General features: G+C 50.7%; 1 protein-coding gene across 1 annotated transcript in view; it reads left to right on the forward strand.

Annotated features, from left to right (window-relative positions):
• Positions 1 to 22,770, forward strand: part of CORO2A (coronin 2A) — a 68,676-nt gene extending 45,906 nt beyond the window's left edge. Inside the window, exons 3-12 of the mRNA XM_012475776.2 lie at positions 5,473 to 5,589; positions 8,549 to 8,698; positions 11,227 to 11,406; positions 12,152 to 12,268; positions 13,365 to 13,469; positions 14,513 to 14,609; positions 15,694 to 15,806; positions 16,146 to 16,236; positions 17,583 to 17,854; positions 19,491 to 22,770. Coding sequence (XP_012331199.1) covers positions 5,473 to 5,589; positions 8,549 to 8,698; positions 11,227 to 11,406; positions 12,152 to 12,268; positions 13,365 to 13,469; positions 14,513 to 14,609; positions 15,694 to 15,806; positions 16,146 to 16,236; positions 17,583 to 17,854; positions 19,491 to 19,622 — 1,374 coding nt within the window. The 3' untranslated portion in view covers positions 19,623 to 22,770. The remainder of the gene's footprint in view (positions 1 to 5,472; positions 5,590 to 8,548; positions 8,699 to 11,226; positions 11,407 to 12,151; positions 12,269 to 13,364; positions 13,470 to 14,512; positions 14,610 to 15,693; positions 15,807 to 16,145; positions 16,237 to 17,582; positions 17,855 to 19,490) is intronic.
• The last annotated feature ends 1,352 nt before the right edge of the window (positions 22,771 to 24,122 follow it).

Below are 24,122 nucleotides of genomic sequence, written 5' to 3' on the forward strand. Positions count from 1 at the left end.
GGGCTCCTCCCTCTGGGTCCTTCTGTCCTGTCTTCCCCATCTGCCCTGGGGCAGCCCTTCAGAGACTTGGAGGTGGCGCCTCTCCAGACAGAGCGGCCCAAGCCAGGGTTCTGTGGGGTCTGCGAGGGGAGCAGGTGTGTCCCCCTGATTTAGAGCATGTACACCCCATCCATCAGAAGCCTGTTTCTGCCTGAGTGCTGGCCTAATGGGCAGAAGGTGGAAATGGCCTCCTGATGATAAATGTCCCTGACAGGCTTTTAGCAGCTCAGTCAATAGCCCACCAGGCTGGCTAATGTCTGCTCCTGCCTGTGGTCCTCAGCATAAAACCCTTTTAGAAGCAGAGTAATCTGGCAGCCCAGGGCAGGGCAGGGGAGATGATGCGGAGGGGAGGGGGGCGGTGGGCTGGGTGTGAGTGGGCAGCCATCCCTCATCGGCTGAGAAGGAAGAGAAGCTGTCTAGGGCTGGGACTTCTGCTGCCCTCTGAGCCACGCCTGACCCTCAGGCGCCTTCCCTGAGTCTGTGGGAGGCAGGAGGGGTGGGTCTGAATGGGGCTTCTGGGCAGTTTGCCCAGAGGGCAGCCCGAGGGCTCTTCTGGCTCTTCTTGAGAAACTGCAGTGCAGAAATTGGGGCATGGCCCCGGGCCAGAGTCTAGAGATAAAGTCCCTGAGAGCAATCAGTGCACCGCCCCCAAAGACCCAGTACTGCTCATGGCCTTTGACCCATGAAACGATCCAAGAGAAAGGAAAGGCTGTATACAGGAAGGAGGCCAGGGCGTGACTCACAGAGCACAGGAAGTACAGCCCCAGCCTCACACTTCGGGGGCCAGAGGCCTGGGCTCAAGCCCAGCTCTACCCCTCACCTTTGCAGTGACCCTGGGCAAGTCCCTCCTCCATGCTGGGTTTCCCCAAGTCAGAGGTCCAAGAGAGGGTGCTGGGATCCATTCGTGATGCCTGCCGCAGGCACAGGATAAGAGAGTGCAGCTGTGGGCTCTATCCCTGGTCTCTAGAGCCCTTCAAGAGCTACAGTTTTGTCTGGGCACGGTGGCTCACGCCTGCCTCAGCACTGTGGGAGGCTGAGGCAGGCGGATCACAAAGTCAAGAGATCGAGACCATCCTGGCCTATATGGTGAAACCCCCATCTCTACTAAAAATACAAAAATTAGCTGGGTATGGTGGTGCACGCCTATAATCCCAGCTACTCAGGAGTCTGAGGCAGGAGAATCACTTGAACCTGGGGGGCGCAGGTTGCAGTGAGCTTGCAGTGAGCTGAGATCGCATCACTGCACTCTAGCCTGGCGATAGAGCAAGACTCCATGTCAGGGGAAAAAAAAGAGCTGCAGTTGTATAACAGAAGTTTTTGGCTAATCCTGGATGAACCCATTTTTTCAGAAAATCTGTAGTTTTGTTTTTAAACACCTTTTTTTAATTGTAAAATTTACATAGCTAAAAAAAGGCAAAGATACTAAAGCCAGCCATTTATCCCACCATCTAGATATAACCATGATTAACATTTTGGCACATTTCCTTCCATTTTTTTTCTCAGTTTTGATATACAAATGTACATACATATACATATAACAATAGCTTCTGTTATTGAGCACTTACAGTAACACCTGACTGTTGGGCTTCTCATGCATAATATCTTATTTAACTCTCAACAGTCCTGCAAGGAAGAGATGATTATCTATTCACATTTTACAGATGAAGAAAAAGAGGCTTGCAAAATTTGAGCAGGTGCACACCATGCTCAAGTTTTAATTTTTGAAATCTCTCCTTGAGGACAGTGTACAAGATGCCCTGGGGGCTGAGCAAGAGGTCAGTGCCAGCCGGGCGCTGTGGCTCACACCTGTAATCCCAGCACTTCGGGAGGCTGAGGCAGGTGGATCACGAGGTCAGGAGTTGAAGACCAGCCTGGCCAACATGGTGAAACCCCGTGTCTACTAAAAATACAAAAATTAGCCAGGCGTGGTGGTGCATGCCTGTAATCCCAGCTACTCGGGAAGCTGAGGCAGGAGAATTTCTTGAACCTGGGAGGCACAGGTTGCAGTGAGCCGAGAACGCACCACTGCACTCCAGCCTGGGCGACAGAGCGAGACTGTCTCAAAAAAAAAAAAAGTCAATGGCTTAAGTGTCGGTCCATGGAGACCTGGGCCATGGCCTGTAGGTGCAGTGTCCTTCCAAGACCCTAGTTCTGGGTACCGCCATGCCAGGACAGGGCAGGAGACATGTACCTCTCTTCCCTACCCTGCTGTGGAGGAGGCAGACCACTTGAAAGAAATAAACTTTCAGCTACCTACATAAACGTCACAAAGGACAGGAGTCCACATTTTTCCCTCTTTTTTTGTTCTCTTTCTCTCTGAATGTGTAGGTGTGTGTATAAATTTTTTTCAGAACCATTTGAGGGTAAGTTACATCCATTTTAGCCCTTTATCCCTAAATACTACTATGTTTCCTAAAAATACACATATCCTCTTACCTAACTGCAGTATATTATCAGCTTCTGTAAGTTTAACATTGCAATAATACTTTAATCTACTATTCTTGTTCAGATTTGTTAAATAATGTCCTTTATAGCCTTGTCCCCTCCAGTAGGGGATCCAGTCTAGGAGGTGTCTGATCACTTTTTCCTGAGGGGAGAGAGCAGGATTAGGTAGAGTGTTTCCAGAGGGAGCATAGCAGCACCTCCTCTGTTTGCAGAGCTTCTAAAATGCATGCAGAGGCCAGGCATGGTGGCCCATGCCTGTAATCCCACACTTTAGGAGGCCAAGGCGAGAAGATCACTTGAGCCCAGGAGTTCGAGACCAGCCTGGGCAACATAGCAAGACCCCATCTCTATAAATAATTTTTAAAATTAGCTGAGCTGGCTGGACACGGTGGCTCACTCCTGTAATCCCAGCACTTTGGGAGGCTGAGGTGGGTGGATCACAAAGTCGGGAGTTCAAGACCAGACTGGCCAACATGGTGAAACCCCATCTCTACTAGAAAATACAAAAATTAGCTGAACACTGGGCATGGTAGCCCATGCCTGTAATCCCACACTTTAGGAGGCCAAGGTGGGAAGATCCCTTGAGCCCAGGAGTTTGAGACCAGCCTGGACAACATAGCAAAACCCCATCTCTACAAATAACTTTAAAAATTAGCTGAGCTTGGTGGCACACACCTGTACTTCTAGCTACTTGGGAGGGTGAGGCGAGAATATTGTTTTACCCTGAGTTCAAGGCTACAGTGAATCATGATTGCACCACTGCGCTCCAGCCTGGGCAATAGAGTGAGACCCTGTCTCTTAAAAAAAAAAAATACAGTGGTCTCTACACAGTTGGAGGAGGTAATGGAAGAAGAGAAGGTCGGATATTCCCTGAGTCCACCCTGTTCTTGAAAGTCCCTCTATAAAAAATCCTGAGACTATTGATTCTGCAAAGTTAAGGTCTATATTGTGTATTCACCTTGCATTCAGCCCCTGCAACAGTACCTGCCCCGCTGGGCACCTCGGGAATCTTGTGGGATGGATGGATGTTGGCCAGTTTTCTTCTCAGCTGTCTCTTTCACGTCAATATAAAAATGGTTGGGGGAGCATTCTGGTGGGTGGCTCAAGAACCAGGGACTAGATGGTGGCTGTGAGCTGCATTGACAGGCCAAGGGCCTGGGTCCTGGTCCTTGTGGTCCCTGTTCTGCCAGGGCCATGCAATGTGATGTGCAAAATGAGCGGATCAGTCACACCAGTCCAAGGTTCTGTGATTGAACTCTTGTGGTTTCCCTGAGACCCCAAGAAATCCAAGTCTGTTGGTAGAGTTGGAAATAGCTTCAGGACTGCGTGGCATGGGCTGGGGGGCCTGTATGTCCCTCCCAGCACCTATACAGGTATTCTCAACAGGAAAGGGGAAAACAAGGGAAATGCCCTTTCTGTGTAATTGAGATAGAATTCGCATACCAGAAAAGTCACCATTTTGGGTTTTTTGTTTTCTATGTGAGACAGAGTCCCATTTTGCTGCCCAGGCTGGAGTGCAGTCACGCAATCATAGCTCACTGCAGCCTTGACCTCCCAGGCTCAAGCAATCCTCCCACCTCAGCCTCCCAAGTAGCTGGGACTACAGGCATGTGACACTATGCCTGGTATTTTTTTTTTTTTTTTTTGAGACAGAGTCTCACTCTATTGCCCAGGCTGGAATGCAGAGATCTTAGCTCACCACAATCTCTGCCTCCCGGGTTCAAGTGATTCTCCTGCCTCAGCCTCCCAAGTAGCTGGGATTATGGGCATGTGCCACCATACCCGCCTAATTTTGTATTTTTAGTAGAGATGGGGTTTCACCATGTTGACCAGGCTGGTCTCAAACTCCTGACCTCAGGTGATCCATCCACCTTGGCCTCCCAAAGTGCTGGGATTACAGGCGTGAGTCACTGAGCTGGGCCTAATTTTTTGATTTTTTTGAAGAGACGGAGTTTTATCATGTTTTCCAGGTTGGAAAATTCACCATTTTAAAGTGTATAGTTCAGCGGATCTTAGTATATTCACAAGGTTGTGAGTATACAACAAGGTTGTGAATATACTGTGAATAAACTGTCACCACTACCTAATTTCAAAATAATTTTATCACTCCAAGAAGACACCCCACACCCATTAGCAGTCACTCCCTATTGCCCCTTCTCCCAAGCCCTAGGCAGCCCGACTCTGCTTTCTGTCTCCACGAAAGTATTGTTCTGGATTTTTCATATGCATTACTTTGGGCTCCAGATACCAGGTGCCAGGGAGATGCATTAATGTGCTCAAGCAATGAAACCGCATCTGAACATCATCTAAGTGGAATCACACCACGTGTGGCCTTTGGTGCCTGGCTGCTGCTTCTAGTGTTTTCAGGTTCGTCCGTGCTGTAGCATGGACCAGTGTTCATTCCTCTTTCTGGTGACGGCAGTGTCCCACTGCACGAATATGCTGCATTTTGTATATCCATTCTTCACTGGAGGGGCACTTGGGTTTTACCACTTTTTGACATTATGAAGAATATTGTTGTGAATATTGGTGAACCAATTTTTTGTAGACCTATCTTTTCATTTTTCGTGGGGATAGACCTCGGAGTGGAATTGCTGGGTTGTGTGGGATCCGTTTAACCTTTCGAGGAACTGCCAGACTGTTTTCCAAAAGAGCTGCACCATTTTCATTTTACATGCCCGCCAGCAGTGTCTGAGGGGAATGCCCGTTTACCAAACATCTGCCATATGCCAGGCACTGTACCACACCTCCTCTCCCACGATCCTCACACCTACCTGTGAAACACCTGTGGCTGCTCCATTTCACTGAGGACACCAGAGCTCAGAGAAGTGAAGTAACTCCCCCAGGATCACATAGGGAATAAAAAGTAAGGCCTAGATTCACACCCAGCTCTGTCCCTCACACGTTCCTGCTGACTGACTACGTGACTGTCCGGATGCTAATGTTGAATCTACCTCCTCCCCAATCCTCCTGGGCACTGTCTTGCAGACAGGAAAGTTGGACCCCCACTACCCAAAGGTCTGCGGGCACAGAGGGAACGTCTTGGACGTCAAGTGGAACCCTTTTGATGATTTTGAGATCGCCTCCTGTTCTGAAGATGCTACAGTGAGTGTCAGCCCAAGGGCCTTCCCCTTCCTGAAGGGTGGGATTGGGCTGGCTGGGTGGATGGTACCTGTTCTTGGCTTTGGTGCCCCTGACTCCATTGCTGAGGTGAGGTCACTGTGTGGGGAGGTGTTCAATTAGGTAGAGGAGGAAACATTTTGGGTGCTGTAGGACTAGGGGCACCACCCCTCCTCTCTATGGGCCTCAGTTTCCCACCTATAAAATGGACATAATAGCTCCACCCAGTTAATAAAGCCCAGTGAAAATGTATATTCCAATGGGAAAGCCCAGTCTTTGGGGGACTATAAAATGCTACAAGGGACATTTTTATGGTGATCAGAAAAGATGTTCCACTTAATCCCACAGCGAGGAAGCGAGCTGTAAAAGGCTGTGAGGGGGCCGGGCGCGGTGGCTCAAGCCTGTAATCCCAGCACTTTGGGAGGCCGAGGCGGGTGGATCACGAGGTCAAGAGATCGAGACCATCCTGGTCAACATGGTGAAACCCCGTCTCTACTAATACAAAAAATTAGCTGGGCACGGTGGCGCGTGCCTGTAATCCCAGCTACTCAGGAGGCTGAGGCAGGAGAATTGCCTGAACCCAGGAGGCGGAGATTGCGGTGAGCCGAGATCGCGCCATTGCGCTCCAGCCTGGGTATCAAGAGCGAGACTCCGTCTCAAAAAAAAAAAAAAAAAAAAAAAAAAAAAAAAAAAAAAAAAAAAAAAAAAGGCTGTGAGGGCCTTGGATGAATGTGGACACTAAAACCATTCCAACCGCTTCAGTCTCACTCACTTTTTTGAGCTCTGTTCTATACCAGGGTTGTATTCCTGCCCCAACAATGTTCAGTGTTACCTATTTATAATTCACTTTGTACCCACTTCTAAAATATGGTGGATATTGCTTAAGACAAAAACCATAGATATGCCGGGTTCAGTGGCTCACACCTGTAACCCCAGCACTGGGAGGCTGAGGTGGGAGGATCACTTGAGGCCAGAAGTTGGAGACCAGCCTGGGCAACATAGTAAGACCCTGTCTCTATGAAAAAAATTTAAAAACACAGATATGATCAGATGATTAAAATAAAGATAAAAGTCATTGTCACCATTTATTGTGAGCCCACCATATTCCTAACTGTCCCATTTCACAATCTTCCTAGCAACCCCACAAGGTAGGATATTTTTCTGTTGGAGAAGCTGAGGATCAGAGAGGTACAGCAATTTCCCCAATGTTACACAGCCTGTGGGAGTAAGAGCCAGGCTTCAGACTGAGGCCTGATCCAGAGCCCATTCTCTTTCCACTGTGCTATGCCACGTCTTTAAAGAGCAGCAGCCACAGATGGAGAAAGTGAGGAAATACTAGAAATGATGGCTATGGAGGGTTGCAGCAGCCAAGTTCTTAGTTTAGCTCAGAGCTACCTGGCAGCCAAGGCAAAATGGGCAATAAAGTGTATTGCAAAACCTTCAGTTAGATCAAAGGAAGCAGACCAGTTCATCTGGAAAGGCAGGCAGAAAATTTGAAGAGGATTTGCGTAGGTTTCCATATAGCAAATGCGGAGGAACGTAAAGGACAGTGTCTGCCAAGGTGATTTCACCAAAAGGCAGTCAGGTCCTATGAGAATTGGCCCCGTCTCCAGGGAGTGTAGGGCCTCTGGCAGGATATCAAATATCTGAAACAGTCCCCACTTTTGTAATACCTGCCTTTCCAAGCCTGCTTTAAAGGCTCCCTTTAAGATCGTTATTAAATCTCTTGCTAGCCTCATTGCCCGCCACTGTCCCTTCCCTGATGCCCCAGGGCAGGACATGACTACTGGGGGGTGGGAGTGGCAGTTCCTTTTCTCCCTGAAGCTATACCCTCAGTGAATTTATGGAGTGAATTCAGTCCTGTTCCTCCCGGCCTTCAGGACCTGGAGGTCACGGTGGCTCCTCCAGCACTGGGGAGTCTTCTCTGCTTCAGGGCTGGGTCGGTACCTTCATCTTCCAAACACACCTGTTTGGAGTGCGTCCTCCTCCTGGCGTTCTATACAGTGGCAGCCCTCACCAGACCGAAGTTTCTGGAGCCTGGCACTACTCTCATGGGGTTGGTTTCCTGGTTTTAAATCCAAGATGACCAGGAAATAAATATTTGCTGAATTGAGAGCAAAATTATCTACTTGAAAAACCTGTATACCTCCAAGGGAAACAGTGCGTACAATCAACCAGGGGCCAGAGAACCTTGCAGGACCAACAAGGAAGGTCAAGTCAGCACCATCCCAGGCTTGCCTTGTACCTCCATTTGTGTACCTCCGTGACAGGGAGCTGACTCTCTGCCATGGCCGCCCCTTCCATCTGCAGACACAACTCTGGAAGGAAGTCCCAGTCCCTCTTCTCAGGCCCCAGGCCCCTCACCATGAAATATAGGCCTGTGACCCATCCAGCCCGGCCTCCTGGCCTTCAGAGTTTCCTCTTGCAGGCTATCCAGAGTGTACCTCCAAAGCAAGAAGTTTGTCTCTGCCTTGCTCTAGAGATGTCACTAGCTCCCTAGTACTCTGAAGATGCAGCCTAAACCCTTCATCCTGGCGTTTGATACTCCACCCTGGGCCTTTGGGACAAGAAGTGTATATAGATCAATGTACTCTGGGAAATATCCTAGCCTAGGAGACAGGCCTGCAACCCAGCCACCTGCCCACCACCTCAGGCCAGCAGGATGACAGAGATCCCTAGAGGGCAGATTTGGAGGCTTAGACTCAACTCTGGTCAGTGCTGGCCCCTGCTCAGGCTGGAGGAGCTTGGCGAAGCCCCTGTCCCTCTCAGGACCCTCAGCTGCCCCTCCACTGCCCCTCAGTGCCCATAGCCACTGAGTGGGAGGAGGCTATGGATAGCACTCCCTCGGGCCTTCCGCTGGTCACTGCCAGATCTGTGGCTTAGGCTGGTGACGGTGCCAATGTGCCCTGGCTAATGCTCCCTTGGGCCATGTCTCCCTTGCCAGATTAAGATCTGGAGCATCCCCAATCAGCTGCTGACTAAAAACCTCACGACCTGCAAGAAGGAGCTCGTGGGCCACGTGCGCAGAGTGGGCCTGGTGGAGTGGCACCCCACGGCTGCCAACATCCTCTTCAGTGCCGGCTATGACTACAAGGTGAGTCTGGGTGTTCTTTTTCTGGGGCAGCCCCAATAAATTCCCACAAACTGGAATACAACAGAAATGTATTCTGTCACAGTTCTGAAGACCAGAAATCGAAAATCAAGGTGTTGGCCAGGCATGGTGGTTCATGCCTGTAATTCAGCACTTTGGGAGGCTAAAGCGGGCAGATCATGAGGTCAGGAGTTTGAGACCAGCCTGACCAACATGATGAAACCCCATCTCTACTAAAAATAAAAAATTAGCTGGGTGTGGTGGCACGTGCCTGTAATCCCAGCTACTCAGGAGGCTGAGGCAGGAGAATCGCTTGAACCCGGGAGGTAGAGGTAGCAGTGAGCTGACATTGTGCTACTGCACTCCAGCCTGGGTGACAGAAGACTCTGTTTCAAAAAAAAAAAAATTAATAAAAGAAAATCAAGGTGTTGGGAGAGCCAGCTCCCTCCAGAGGCCCAAGGGAAGAATCTATCTGTGTGTCTCCCAGCCTCTGGTGGCTCCAGGCATCCTTGGCTGATAGCTGTGCCACTCCAGGCTCTGCTTCTGTCTGTGCATGGCCTCTCTCTGTGTCTGTCTTCCTTATAGGAAGAGGAGAGCACCTGTCATTGGATTTAGGGCCCACCCGAATCCATTATGATCTCATCCTAACTAATTTCAGCTGCAAAGACCCCATTTACAAATAAGCCCACATTCTGGAGTTCCAGGTGGACATAAGTTTGGGGGAGACCCTATTCAACTCATTACAGCCTGCCTGGAGGGGATGGGATGGCACTGCCCAGGAAATTGGTCCCCCGACCCTGCTCCACTGACGACCAAACATGGAGGCAGTAGGCCCTGTAGATTGGGACCCACCATGCAGGAAACCTCAATTCTATTCTGACTCAGTCTCTGACCTGCAGTATAGCCTGGGAAAGTGCCTTGACTTCTCTAGGCCTCAGTTTCCCAATCTGTACACAAATTGAATTGGTGGGACCATGACTATGGCTTTTCAATTCTTTCCTTTTGACTCTATAGGGGTTTACAGAGGCACCTCAGAACCCTCTGTGATGGATAAAAGGGAGGTGGGGCCCAGACACGGTGGCTCACACCTGTAATCCCAACAGTTTGAGAGGCTGAGGTGGGAGGATCACTTGTGCCCACGAGTTTGAGACCAGCTAACATAGTAAGACCCCGTCTCTGCAAAAAAGTAGAAAAAATTAGCCAGGTATGGTGGCATGTGCCAGTAGTCCAGCTACTCAGGAGGCTGAGGCGGCAGGATCACTTGAGCCCAGGAGGTTGATTCTACAGTGAGCCATGATCATGCCGCTCCACTGCAGTCTGGGCAACCCTGTCTCAAAAATAAATAACTAAAAGGGGTGTGGGGAGCACTGAGGGAACCTGGGCTCTCTCTTCTGATCTACAGCGCTTTCTTTTCTTTTCTTTTTTTTTTTTTTGAGACGGAGTTTCACTCTTGTTACCCAGGCTGGAGTACAATGGCGTGATCTCGGCTCACTGCAACCTCCGCCTCCCGGGTTCAGGCAATTCTCCTGCCTCAGCCTCCTGAGTAGCTGGGATTACCGGCACGCACCACCATGCCCAGCTAATTTTTTTTTTTGTATTTTGAGTAGAGACAAGGTTTCACCATGTTGACCAGGATGGTCTCGAACTCTTGACCTCGTGATCCACCCACCTCAGCCTCCCAAAGTACTGGGATTACAGGCGTGAGCCACTGCGCCCGGCTGCAGCGCTTTCTTAGCTGTTTGTGTGGGATGTCTGCAGAGCTGCTGACTGTGTTTGTGCTGATTGTTCTTTTTTTTTTTTTTTTTTATTGAGGCAGAGTCTCACTCTGTTGCCCAGGCTGGAGGGCAGTGGCACAATCTTGACTTGCTGCAACCTCTGCCTCCCAGATTCAAGTGATTCTCCTGCCTCAGTCTCCCGAGTAGCTGGGTTTACAGGTGTGCACCACCAAGCCCAGCTACTTTTGTATTTTTAGTAGAGATGAGATTTCTCCATGTTGGTCAGGCTGGTCTCAAACTCCCAACCTCAGGTGATCTGCCCGCCTCAGCCTCTCAAAGTGCTGGGATTATAGGCGTGAGCCACTGCACCCAGCCTGTGCCAGTTGTTCTATACACAGCTCCAGGGGGCGCTAGTCCCATCCTAGGCTATAGGAATGGATTGCCCTGGAGCTCTGCATGCACAGCCTGTGCAGATTAACATACAGCCTTGTTGATTTGTGTGAGTTGCAAACTGCTGCTAATAACTGAAACCGCCTGGACAAGCTGGTTCCCTGGGGTCCTCTCCGCATGGATGTTTTGTTGTTCAGAGGCAGGTGGTTTCCTTTCACCACTAGGCAGCCTGGCCCTGAGATTCCCCCTCCTGCCACAAGCAGCTTCAGCCTGCACATCATCCTCCCACCGAGGCTTCCTGGCCAGGCTGCCAGCTGCGCTGCCCTCCCGGGGATACCGTGTTTCATTGCAACCTGGCCAGCATGTGACTGTGGGGGCCAGGGGCGGGGTGGCCCCAGTGCTGAGAGCTGGCTCTCTGCCGTACAGGTGATGATCTGGAACCTGGATACAAAGGAATCTGTCATCACAAGCCCCGTGAGGACGATTACCTGTCACCAAGATGTGATCCTCTCCATGTCCTTCAACACCAACGGCAGCCTGCTGGCCACCACCTGCAAAGACCGCAAGATTCGGGTTATCGATCCCCGAGCAGGGACCGTCCTCCGGGTCAGTGCTGGGCCAGGGGCTGACTCGGGCTCAGAGGAGCAAGGGGTAGGGGTGTGGGGGGAGGCTTCAGAAAACAGGACAGTGATGCTGTCAGCGTCGGGGCCATGCCTTCACAGGCAGCATCCCCGTCTGTCCTCTCAGGATTGCTGGGGGTGGGATATGTCATTTCCATTTTGCAGATGAGAAAACTGAGGCCCTGTGAGAGATGAAATGACTCACCCACATTGAGAGCTGGGATCTGAACCTGGTTTGACTCCAAAGCTTGTTGGTGTGCCTCAGTTCTGTCACTGGCCAGGGGGGTCAGGAGAGCCGACGACATCACTGTTTAGTCCCTGTGCAACCTTAGGCAAGCATTCCTGCTCTGAGCCTCTGTTTTCGCATCTGCAACAATGGGCTGTGGGTCCTTCCTCTCCAAGGATTAGATAAGATGGGCCAGGTGACAGCGCCCTGCTGCGGTAGAGGTGCCCGATACTCTTTCAGCAAGAACAGGGATTTGGGCAGAGGTTTGCTTCTGTTCTTGCTCAGAAAAATAACTCTTAACAAAGATAGTGGGGAGAGACTCCATGTGGATGAGAGGGATCCAGGTGGTGCCCCTGGGAAGAATCTCCAGGCAGAGTTGGGGTGAGAAAGGGCAGCCTTCCAGGGGGAGCAGCAGCATAAGCAAAGCAGGGAGGCCGGAAACCCCAGCTGCCCCCTGGAATCCCCTCCAGCATCTCTCCAACACCCACCACATATGTCCCTCCAGGAGGCCAGCTACAAAGGACACCGGGCCAGCAAGGTGCTGTTTCTGGGGAACCTGAAAAAGCTGATGTCCACGGGCACATCACGATGGAACAACCGGCAGGTGGCCCTCTGGGACCAGGTGAGGCCTGCACCCCACACCATCACCCCTCAGCTGAGAGCCAGCGTCATTCATTCACGCATGCATTCATTCAGACACCCATTTATGTCTCACATATTTAGCATAGATTGCCAGGTGCTGGGGATCTGGGGAAGAATAGCAGGGAGGTGCCGACAGCCCTGGGCGCGCCCTGACCCCATGCATCTTACCTAGGAGGGAGATAAGTCAGGACCCAGTGGAGGCTCTGGGCTAGAGGAGGGGAGGTAGCTGAGTCTGGGACCAGGACTAGGAGAAAGGGAGAAGGAGAAGGCCAGCTGGGCAGAGGGGGCAGCTGGAGTAAATGAGGTACCAATGGGTATGGGAAGGAGGAGCTTTCATCAGGACAGCTGAGGGTAGAGCAGGGGTGAGGGTCAGGCCTGCGGTAGTGTTTTGAGGGAGCATTTGACAGGAGTTTTGAAGACTGGGCAAATCACACTTTCTGAGTCTCCTTCTTCATCTATTAAAATAAAATTTTAAAAACAGGTAGGGGAAGACTAGAATGAGATCGGGTATGTCAAAAGTGATTTGTTATGGCCAGGCATGGTGGTACATGCATGTAATCCCAGTACTTTGGGAGGCCAAGGCGAGAGGATTACTTGAGGCCAGGAGTTCAAGACCAGTCTGAGCTACACAGCAAGACCCCCATCTCTGCAAAAAATCAGCTGGGTGCAGTGGTGTGTGTCTATAATCCCGGCTACTTGGGAGGCCGAGGCAAGAGGATTGCTTGAGCCCAAGAGTTTGAGGCTGCCGTGAGCTATGATTACACCACTGCACTCCAGCCTCGGCGACAGAGATAGACCTTGTCTCAAAAAAAAAAGTGATTTATTAAGGGCAGAAAGCTGACAAGATAGGTGGTAGCAGTATGTTAGTGCCTTTAACATGTCATCTCCACCAGAGAGCAGCCCACACATTGGACCCCAAGAACAGGGACATCTTCCCCCAGCACACACATAAAAATCACACTTTTTCTGACACACACACTCTTGCCCAGAGCACCGTGGCAAGAATCATCTCCGGGAGCACTACTGAGGGCCCCCAGGAGTGACCCAGGCCTTCCCTGCCTCCCCTTCCCCTGCAGGATGACCTCTCTGTGCCTCTGATGGAGGAGGACCTGGACGGCTCCTCGGGCGTGCTGTTTCCCTTCTATGACACGGACACCAGCATGCTCTACCTGGTGGGGAAGGTCAGCTTGGCACCAGAGGGAGGTGGCCACCTGGACCCCTGAGATGGGCAGACAGCAGCCTGGGGCCATTGGGAGCACAGAGCAGGGATGGGCAGGCTTCGCTGGCCATTCTTCTGCCATGAGAAAGAACGCCTCCCATACTCCTGGTTCCTTAGGAACACCTGGGGCTAGGGCTCTGGCTGGAAACCTTGACCTTGTCGCTTCCCAACTCCAGGCCCAGATGTGGGGGGAACTTTGGTGTTTCTCAGCAGGGGCACCTGCTGACCTGGGGGCAGAACAGGTCTCCACTGGGTAGGCCCATCCCATGTCTGGCAGCCCTGGCCCCTACCCACCAATGCCAAGACCAGCATCTCTCCCCCTCCACCTGAGTCATTATGACAACCAGAGATGTCCCCCATGGTAAGACCTTCTGGATAGCCTCTGAGGCCACCCCAGCTCTGACCTTTGCTGCTGCTCTCAGATAGGAGTGGGATTGGACTTGTCTTCCCAGAGCTTCTGTCTTAGAGGAGTGAGGGTGGGCTTTGGGTCATGGTGGGGGAGATTGAATATTAAAATAAGGACCCAGGCCCAGCACAGTCGCTCATCCTAGCACTTTAAAGGGCCAAGGTGGGAGAATCACTTGAGCCCAGGAGTTTAAGATCAGCCTGGGCAACATAGTGAGACCCCATCTCTACAAAAATAAAAAAATAAAAAAAATTAGCCAGGCATGGTGGTGCACACCTGTGGTCCCAGCTACTCTGGAGGCTGAGGCGGGAAGATGGGTTGAGCCCAGGAGGTTGCAATGAGCTGTGATTGCACTGTTCTCCAGCATGGGCGATGAAGTAAGACCCTGTCTCAAAAGAGATAAAGTGTAAAATGAGGATCCCCCTGTCACCCTCCTGCCTTGGTGACAGGGCCCCCAGTTTCCTGGTGTTCCCTTGAGTGAGATAGGTTTACCGATCATCAAAAAAAAAGCCAGGTTTTTGCTGGATGGCTGGGTTGCTGATGAGCTGATGAGCTCATCTCACCTTCCTCCTCCTCCTCCTCCTCCTTTTCCTCCTCAGGGAGATGGCAACATCCGATACTATGAGGTGAGCACCAACAAGCCTCACCTGAGCTACCTGACTGAGTACCGCTCCTATAACCCACAGAAGGGGATCGGTGAGTGAGGGACACTGAAGTTCACGCCTGTAATCCCAGCACTTCAGGAGGCCGCGGCAGGAGAATCTAGGTCAGGGCTTCAGTGCTGGGTCTGGGGAGACAGAGATGAGTCAGATGGGAGGAGAGACAGCACAGCAACACTCTGACTTGATGGGGGCTGTCCTTGAGGCGTGCAGCAGCACAAAGGAGGAAGTCAGGGAAGGCTTCTCAGAGAAGGCAACAGTTGGAGGCACTGAAAGAGGAAGCAGAGCCCGGCAGGGGAGAGAGGGGTGTGTTCTAGGTCAAGGTCAAGCAGTTACAAGAGCAGAGAGATGGAAAGGGCTGTCCTAAAAGAGGCTCCAGGAAGCAGTCCTCAGCTCCTTTCTAAGCATGTTTGAGGATTAAAAACCCAGCTATATTTCTGTAATCTACAAGAAACCTACTTTAAACATAAAGACATGGCTAGATTAAAAGTAAAGGACTAGAGAAAGATGCACCATGCTAACGCTACTCAAAAGGAAGCTGGAGTAGTTTGATTAAGAGCATTTGGGTCACAGGAGCTGTGGGGATGGAGATGGGGAGCCTTAAGCAGAGCAAGCTGCCTGTAAAAGTCCAGCTAATCCAGCACTTTGGGAGGCCAAGGCTGGAGGATCACTTGAGCCTAGAAATTTGAGGCCAGCGTGGGCAACAAAGTGAGACCCCTGTCTCTACAAAGAAATAAAAAAATGGAGGTGCACACCTGTGGTCCCAGCTACTTGGGAGGCTAAGGCAGGAGGATCGCTTGTACCCAGGATTGTGAGGCTGCAGTGAGCTATGATCACGCCACTGCACTCCAGCCTGGGCAACAGAGTGAGACTCTGTCTCAAAAACAAAACAAAACAAAAGTTTAGTTAACCTAATTTAAATCTTTGAAGGTGAAGAGTCTGATTAATTCAACTCCATTTCCCAACACAGGGCCCAACCCAGTGTAGGTATTTGTCCCTGAGCTGTGATTTGGGAGGAAGTCGGCCTCTGTTGAGGTCCAGGTGTGTGACATGGCTTTGGCCCTTGCAATGTGGCCCCAGCCCTGCCAGAACCTCTTGGCCCTTCCTGACTCTGCCTGCAGGTGTCATGCCAAAGAGAGGACTCGACGTGTCCTCCTGCGAGATCTTCCGCTTCTATAAGCTGATCACAACCAAAAGCCTCATCGAGCCCATCTCCATGATTGTGCCTCGGCGGGTAAGGGCAGTGGGGACCGCGTGGGAGGGAGGTGGGAAACCCGTCCTGGAGAAGACAGACCCAGGGCTGTAGGGAACCAGAGCCTGGAGCCCACGTTCATGGGGCAGCCACAGAGCAGCCTTTCTCACAGCCAGTGTTACATCAGTGGGCGTCAGGAGTCCTGGGTCTCAGCCCACCTCTGCTTTTGAGCTGCTGAGTGACCTTGGGCAAGTCCCTTTGTTCTCTGGGCCTCAGTTTCCTCAATTCAGTAGGGATTGGGGAGAGCCTGGACTCTAAGGGCCCTTCCCATCTGGGCAGCCTACCCTACTACCCTCCTTACTGTCTGGATTTCTCCTGCAGTCGGAATCCTACCAAGAAGACATCTACCCACCAACAGCAGGGGCCCAGCCCTCCCTGATGGCCCAGGAATGGCTCAGCGGGATGAATCGAGGTGAGGAAGGCAGAGAAGAGACCCAGGCAAATGTGGCAGGAACGTGGAGTGCTCAGTAGCCTCAAGCAACTGAGAGGGGTTGGGCCTGGATTTTTATTCTCATGTAACCTCAGAGGCCATGCCCTTGACCTTCAGTTCCCAGGGGCTAGGATGGTCACATACAGGTCCAGGAAGTCAGGTGTCTTGACCCGAGAGCTCAGGAAACTCCAACTCAAGGGACTTTGCCCCATGGAAAGCTTCTTTACATTTTGGGGCTATGAGGGGTGCCTAGACCCCCTCAGCCAGACTCCCCATACCTGTTCCCCACCCCTACCTCTGCAATTCTTTTTTTTTTTTTTTTGAGACAGAGTCTCACTCTATTGCCCAGGCTGGAGTGCAGTGATACAATCTTGGCTCACTGCAACCTCTGCCCTCCGGGTTCAAGTGATTCTTGTGCCTCAGCCTCCTGAGTACCTGGGACTACAGGCACGTGCCACCATGTCCAGATAATTTTTTGTATTTTCAGTAGAGATGGGAATTTTGCCATGTTGGCCAGCCTGGTCTCAAACTCTTGATCTCAAGTGATCCACCTGCCTCGGCCTCCCAACGTGCTGGGATTATAGGCATGAACCACTGTGCCTGGCTTTTTGCATTTCTTCTTGACCCAAGAAGCCCTCCAGGCAGCAACCCCCATCCAGGTCCCTCTGTCCACTCTACCTGTTCTGAGCCGCTCTCCTGCTCTTGCCAACACGAGGGCCAGCCCAGCAGAAGGAGGGGGATGTGTGCTCCCATCCCCACCCCACTTGCTCCGTCTCCCTTCCAGCCCCCCAGACTTCCTTCACCCCTACCCCAGTGGCTGAGCAGGCCTCCTGGTGTACTGGAAGAGCCTCTGCCTTGGGGGCAGGAGACCAGTGCCAAGTCCCAGTTTTGAATAACCTTAGGTAGGTTTTGCTCCCTGAGCCTCAGTTTCCTCATCCATAGCCATGATGCCAGCCTCCCCTGCTTCTTGGGAGTGGTGAGAGAACTCATGAACTTGGTAGACAGCAGGGTGCAGTGTGGGTGGGACTGTCCTTACAAAGCAAGGGCAAGGTCTCACGTAAGCTTGAAGTGTTTGGGGACAGCTCCAGAGCACACACTGTGCCATTCCTACAAACCAAGCTTCACTTCGAGGGTAGCACACATGGGTCTCTGTAGCTGATTGCCCTGCTCTGTGTGTGCCCTGTCCACATGTGGCTATATTTCCTACACCTGTTGCATGGGTCTGCATGGCTCTGAGTGTCTCTGCATGCCTGCCTGTGTCATCGGTGCCCAATATGCCCATGTGCCCCTGGGCACTCAATCCTCACATAGCTCTGCTTCCCTTCCAGAGCCAATCCTGGTGTCTCTTAGGCCTGGCTCTGAGCTGCTGAGCCCCCGGCCATTGCCTGAAGAGAAACCTGTCTTCAACTCCGTGGCCCCAGCCTCACCCCGGCTCTTGAACCAGGCAGAAAAGCTCGCTGCAGAAGACGGCTGGAGGCCTTCCTCCCTGCCGGAGAAGACCCCAAGGTGGGCAGGAGAACACAGGCTGGAGGAGAAGAGATCCTGGCTGACAAATGGCTTTGATGTTTTCGAATGCCCCCCACCAAAGACAGAGAACGAGGTGCGAAGGAGGATGGGGTGGGCCTTTCACAGGGGGCAACTGGGGTGGAGGGGGGCAGATCCAGGCTGAGAAGGAGGGAGAAAATGAGGCATGAGAAGAATAATCAGCTGTGTGGCCTGACCTAGTCGCTTGACTCATTTTGTTAATTCATTCAACAAACAGGCAGTGAGCACCGTCTTATGCCAAAATGATGGGCATACATAAAGTTGGTGGGAGGCCAGGCACAGTGGCTCACACCTGTAATCCCAGCACTTTGGGAGGCTGAGGCAGGTAGATCTCTTGAGGTCAGGAGTTCGAGACCAGCCTGGCCAATACGGTGAAACCCCGTCTCTACTAAACATACAAAAATTAGCCAGGCGTGGTGGCGCTTGCCTCTAATACTAGCTACTGGGGAGGCTGAGGCATGAGAATCGCTTGAACCCAAGAAGCAGAGGTTGCAGTGAGCCAAGGTCATGCCACTGCACTCCAGCCTGGGCAACAGAGCAAGACTCCATCTCCAAAAAAAAAAAAAAAAAAAAAAAATAGATAGTGGGGACCAGGCGCAGTGGCTCACACCTGTAATCTGAGCACTTTGGGAGGCCGAGGTGGACGGCTCTCATGAGGCCAGAAGTTTGAGACCAGCCTGGCCAACATGGCGAAACCCCATCTGTACTAAAATACAAAAATTAGCCAGGTGTGTTGGCTTGTGCCTGTAGTCTCAGCTACTCGGGGGGCTGAGGCAGGAGAATCACTTGAACCCCGGAAGCAGAGGCTGCAGTGAGCCAAGATCACACCACTGTACTCCAGCCTGGGCAACAGAATGAGACTCCATCTCAAAAAAAGAAAAAAAGATTGTAGGGAGCCATTTATAAAATGAAAAGGGTTTGACCTGCTGGGTGGTATCAAAGTCTTTCCAGTTCTGACATCATTGGATTTTCTGTGCTTTCAAAGTCCACATTTGTTAGGTGCCAGATCCTGGAGTAGGCACTTTGCTAGAGCATGTGATTGAATGCTCTCAACAGCCCTGGAAGTCAGTCTATAGTGGCTAAGAACACAGAGGTTGGCATCTCACAGATGGATTCTGATCCTAGCTCTGCTGAGTACTAATTTAGGTCTCAGACCCCAGAACTGAGTATCTCTAAGCTTCCGTTTCCACAGTGGTACGGTGGGGACACCGGCACTGATAGGGGTGTCACAAGCATCCAATGGGAATGAAGGCCCTTAGGGCATCACTCAGCATCTAACCCCATTCTGCACAGTGGCAACAATTATGATAATGATGAACGCAGTTTTCTGGCCCCCATTTCCCAGAGGAAGAAATGGAAGCTCAGAGTGGGTAAGTAACTTGCCCAAGGTCATACAGTTCAGTGGTGGCGAAAACACCAGTCTCCAGACTCCAGAGCCAGGCATCCTTTCCTCTATCCCATGGGGGATCTATGGAGGCAAAATATATCAAAACATTCCAGTCTTTTCGAATTTCATTTATTGGGTGAGGTAAACAAGGTGTTTGTAAAAGATCTATGCAATGAGCCCCATCAGGCCTCAGCCATGTTAATGTGACCACCTCCACCTTTCCAAGTCAAGGAGGGATAGTGGTTTAGCTTTCAGCTGATGTCCTGACACCCTGGTGATCCTGCCTTCCATCTTTCTTTCCCAGTTGTTGCAGATGTACTACCGGCAACAGGAAGAGATCCGAAGGCTCCGGGAGCTGTTGACCCAGCGAGAGGTCCAAGCCAAACAGTTGGAACTGGAGATCAAAAACTTGAGGATGGGCTCAGAGCAGCTCTGAGCAGAGACCTCTGCCCTCCGTACCCTCAGGGACACCACTCGGCTCCGTGGGGAGGTTCAGAACCAAACCACAAGTCCCCCTAAGAACAACCACTATTTCTATATTTTTTACCAGAAAACAAAATTCTCAGTCGCTGAAAGAGATTCCAGTGGGACACGGTGCCGTTTTTCTATTTGCCTTCTTGCAACAACAGTTTCTGAATTGACTTTGTTTTTAGATGATGCCTTCTGTTGAATTCTATTGTTAAGGGTCCATGATGAGCTATAATTTCTCAAGGGGAAAGAATACAGTAGAAAACTAGAGCTGGAAGGACCTAGGTTGACCTGCCTGTGATTTTCAGACTGTGGTCCAGAGGCTAGGGGAAGACCGGGCCAGATGCAGTGGCTCATGCCTATAATCCCAGCACTTTGGGAGGCCAAGGTGTGCAGATTGCTTGAGGTCGGGAGCTTAAGACCAGACTGGCCAACATGATGAAACCTGTCTCTACTAAAAATACAAAAATTAGGCATGGTGGCGAGCGCCTGTAGTCCCAGCTACTCGGGAGGCTGAGGCAGGAGAATCACTTGAACCCAGAAGGTGGAGGTGCACTGAGCCGAGATCATGCCACTGAACTCCAGCCTGGATGACACTTTTTTTTTTCTGTCTCAAAAAAAGAGAGAGAGAGGATAGGGGGAGACTAAGCAGGAAGGCTGTGTCTCCCTTCCCCACACTGTGTTCCAACCAGACAGCTCCTTTCTATTTTCTATGTTGGGCTACAATGAAAAATTCTGCTAGTTAAAAAAAAAAAAAAATTTAGACGTTTGAAAACTGTGATTTGACCAAGTTCCTCATTTTACAGGTAGACAAACTAAGGCCCAGAAAGAGGCAAGGGATAATTGTTTCTTGGCGGGGCTGGGCTGAGATCCTGGTTTTCTGGGTCTGTCTTTTTGCTATTTTGGGTCTGTGCAGTCCTCAGCCCACAGAGCAGAAATCTGTTGCTTCTGGCCTCAGCTGTGCCCTAACTTACTCAGTGACCTCTTGCAAGTCCTGCCCTCTCTGGTCTCAGTTTCTCCATCTGAACAAGGGATACCCTGGAACGAGCTGCTCTCTGCAGGATCTGCCATCTGTAACCTTGACCTAAGGGAAAACTACCTGTGGGGTGATCTGAGTTTGCTGCAGAAACTAACAGACACTGGCAAGGGGCCAGGCCAGGGGGTTTAAACCCGATTCCACAATACAGACATGTCAAAACCAACCTTTCCAACCAGAATCAGCCTGATGTGGGTAGACACTGTCCCTTATAGGGGGATACAGACTTCAGAGCTGTGCCCATGACTGCTGACTGCCACCACCAAGGCCCTCAGGTACACAGCCTGCCTCCTGCAGGATGACATGGGCAGATTTCAGCCCTAGTTAACAGAAGAGTCCCCCAGGAGGTAGGGGGCCTCCATCTCTGGGGACATGCCAGCATAGCCTCTGGCTACCTAACCAGGAGGTCTTCTGGAGAGAAATGACTACTCTAGGTAAGGAAGTAGGAGCAGATGATCACAAAGTTCCCTTCTCGCCTGAAAGCTTTTCTTTGTCCCTCCTTAGTATGTTCCAAGCCCTGCTCTAAAATTCAGTGGTCAATACAACAGTTCATCAAGAGATAGGGAATGATTAGAAGTGAAATTGGTCCCTCCTTACCAAGGAGGGGCAGATGATCTCCATTGCACAGGGTGATTAGATTCTGGAGCTGAGATGGGGACTGCAGGAGGCTGTCTAGCCTGGTAGATTTCAGCCCAGGCTGTACATTAGAATCCCCTTGGGAGCATGCAGGTAATACAGACTCCCGGGCTCCATCCCAGACCAACTGAAGCTGAATCTCCAGAGTAGGGCCTGTATATTCATATGAGCTTCACAGGTGATCTGCAGTACAGTGAGTATGGCCGGCTACGTGTGTACCTATTTGCAATAAAGATGAAGAGGACAGCGAGTGCCAGACAGGAACTGGGACTCAACCGAGATCTCTTAACTCCTGGCTGGTGGCTCCTTAAAAGTCCAGAAGTGTTGTCCCAAGCCCTCCCTCAACATTTCTGGGAACCACAGCTGCAGCACGATGGGGGTTCATTGCCTCCATCTGCCCCTTCCCCAGCCATGGTTTATTCTGCTTGTCTGTCTGCACAGGCCAGATGCCCATGTTCCTTATCTTATTCTCCATTTACTCAGTCACTGGGGCTCACTCCCGTCTGATGCGCCAACCAAATTTGCCTTACAGTGTGCTCCAGAACAGAAGGCCAAATCCCAGGCATTGTCAGTGCAGCAGAGCTCCACAGGACAGGCTTACCTGTGTGGCCAACACTTCCATTTACAAACTCCTCCCACCTCCACTCACTGACACATGCTATTCTAACACAGGTCAGGCAGGCATTACAATCCCCATGTTCAGAAGCAAAGACCTAGCCTTAGAGAAGTGAAGAAACATCATGCCAAGGTCACTGGCTGCCAAGCGGCAGAGGTGGGGTTGTATCCTGAGAGCTTCCCAGAATGCCTCTGCACAGCGGCATTCCTTGGCCAGCTCTCTCCACCCCAAGGGACCCAGACTGCACTCTGACAAACAGGACACAGGTGTTTTTGAACAAACTTTTTTTTTTTTTACATCTAGAATAAATTATTTAAATTATTTCACAGCAAGGGAGAGGGATAGGTAATTTTTATCAGATATTTTTTTAAACCATCTGTTTTTTAAATTACATTTTTGTTTGTGTTCTTGAGCTGATGTAGTGGAACTCGACCAGCATTTTCAGGGCCCAGCCAGTTGGCAGAGCAGGCCTTCATCTCCTTATTCCATACCCTGGGCGTCCCCTTTCTGTTGACTCAGGAACTTTCCGAGAATGAGGACAGCACTAGGAGATGGGCTTTGGTGGGTGTCCACCTTAATGCTACAATAATTGTGCTTCCTGGAACAAAACGTGAGATTGTATCACAGAAGGGAACAGGAAGTCAGAAATCAAATCTATGCTTTTAATTGCAACTGTGCCTGACACCGTTTGAATGACTGATTTAATGTTTCTGAAATTCCTTGTACCTTTGTGAAAAATAATAATAAAAGTGGAAATAAATAGATGTGGAATGTGCAATGGAAATAATGTAACAAAATAATAAACATCTGGCCAGACATTTTACTACATGGAGCTTTCATTTTCTTGATTTGTTCCACAAATACCAATTCACTATCTACTGTTGGAGTTAGACACCAAGCTGGAAAACAGGTAGGACAGACACAGTCTTTGCCCTCTCCAGTTTTCAGTCATGGTTTGGGGAATGGGGAGGGCCAGGACAGGGGAAGCGTAAGCTGTTTTGGAAGGAGAAGCAGGGAAGGCTTCCTGGAGGAGAAGATAGTAAGGTAGAAATTCGCAGGATAAGTTGGAATACTCAGGGCAAAGGGTATTTGGGAAGAAGAATGTTCCAAGTAGGACAAACTGCACGTTCCCCAGTCTTGAAAAAGCAAAGGGTGGAGCATAGGCAGGGCTGGGACCAAGGATCTTAAGAAAGAGCCAAGGAGACCAGGCACGGTGGCTCATGCCTGTAATCCCAGCACTTTGGGAGGCTGAGGCGGGCGGATCACAAGGTCAGGAGTTCGAGACCAGCCTGGCCAATATGGTGAAACCCTGTCTCTACTAAAAATACAAAAATTAGCTGGGCATGGTGGCACACTCCTGTAGTCCCAGCTACTCGGGAGGCTAAGGCAGAAGTATCGCTTGAACCCAGGAGGCAGAGGTTGCAGTGAGCTGAGATTGTGCTACTGCACTCCAGCCTGGGTGACAGAGCGAGACTCCGTCTCAAAAAGAAAGAGAGAGAGAGAAAGAGAGAGAGGAAGAAAGGAAGGAAGGAAGGCCAGCCTTATAAATGGGAGCCGAGACTTGAGCCTGGAGCAAGTGGAATTAGTGGTGGGAGTGTGTGTGTGAAAGTTGTCAGTACCAAGATGGAGTCACTTACGTCAAAACTAAACTAAATGGTGCTCCTGTAGTCTCAGCTACTCCAGAGGATGAGGTAAGAAGATCACTTGAGCCCAGGAGTTTGCGAGGCCAGGAAGTGGGGGGCCCTCACCAACGATTTGCCTGGTAACAGGAACTATTATTGCGTGATAACAGGTTGCACCAAACCGCAACCTTGCACAAAGAACCACAATCTTGCACAAAAGCCACCATACGAGGACATTTGCCCAGCAACTGCCTGTTCAACTTTTGGGCTGAAGCCACCATATTTATTCTTGTAACCAAGTATTATTATTTTAAAACAATATATGCGATCCTCCTCGTTTTGCCTTTAAAAGCCTCTGCTCTCCTTTGCCTCCCTGAGTACTCCGTGCCCCCACCCCTTGGGTGCCATGGCACATTTATTCCCGGATTGCAATCCTTCTGCTCAGTCCGAAATAAACTCATTTGGAGAATCTCTGTGTCGTTATTTGAGGTTGACAAGGTTTCTCACAAGTGTGGGAATGGCTATCTTTCCCGGGAAAAGGGCAAGAGAGGATCAGGA

Source organism: Aotus nancymaae, unplaced genomic scaffold (genome assembly GCF_030222135.1).
Source record: "Aotus nancymaae isolate 86718 unplaced genomic scaffold, 86718_ANA_hifiasm-v0.15.2.pri h1tg000003l, whole genome shotgun sequence".
NCBI classification, from domain to species: Eukaryota; Metazoa; Chordata; class Mammalia; order Primates; family Aotidae; genus Aotus; species Aotus nancymaae.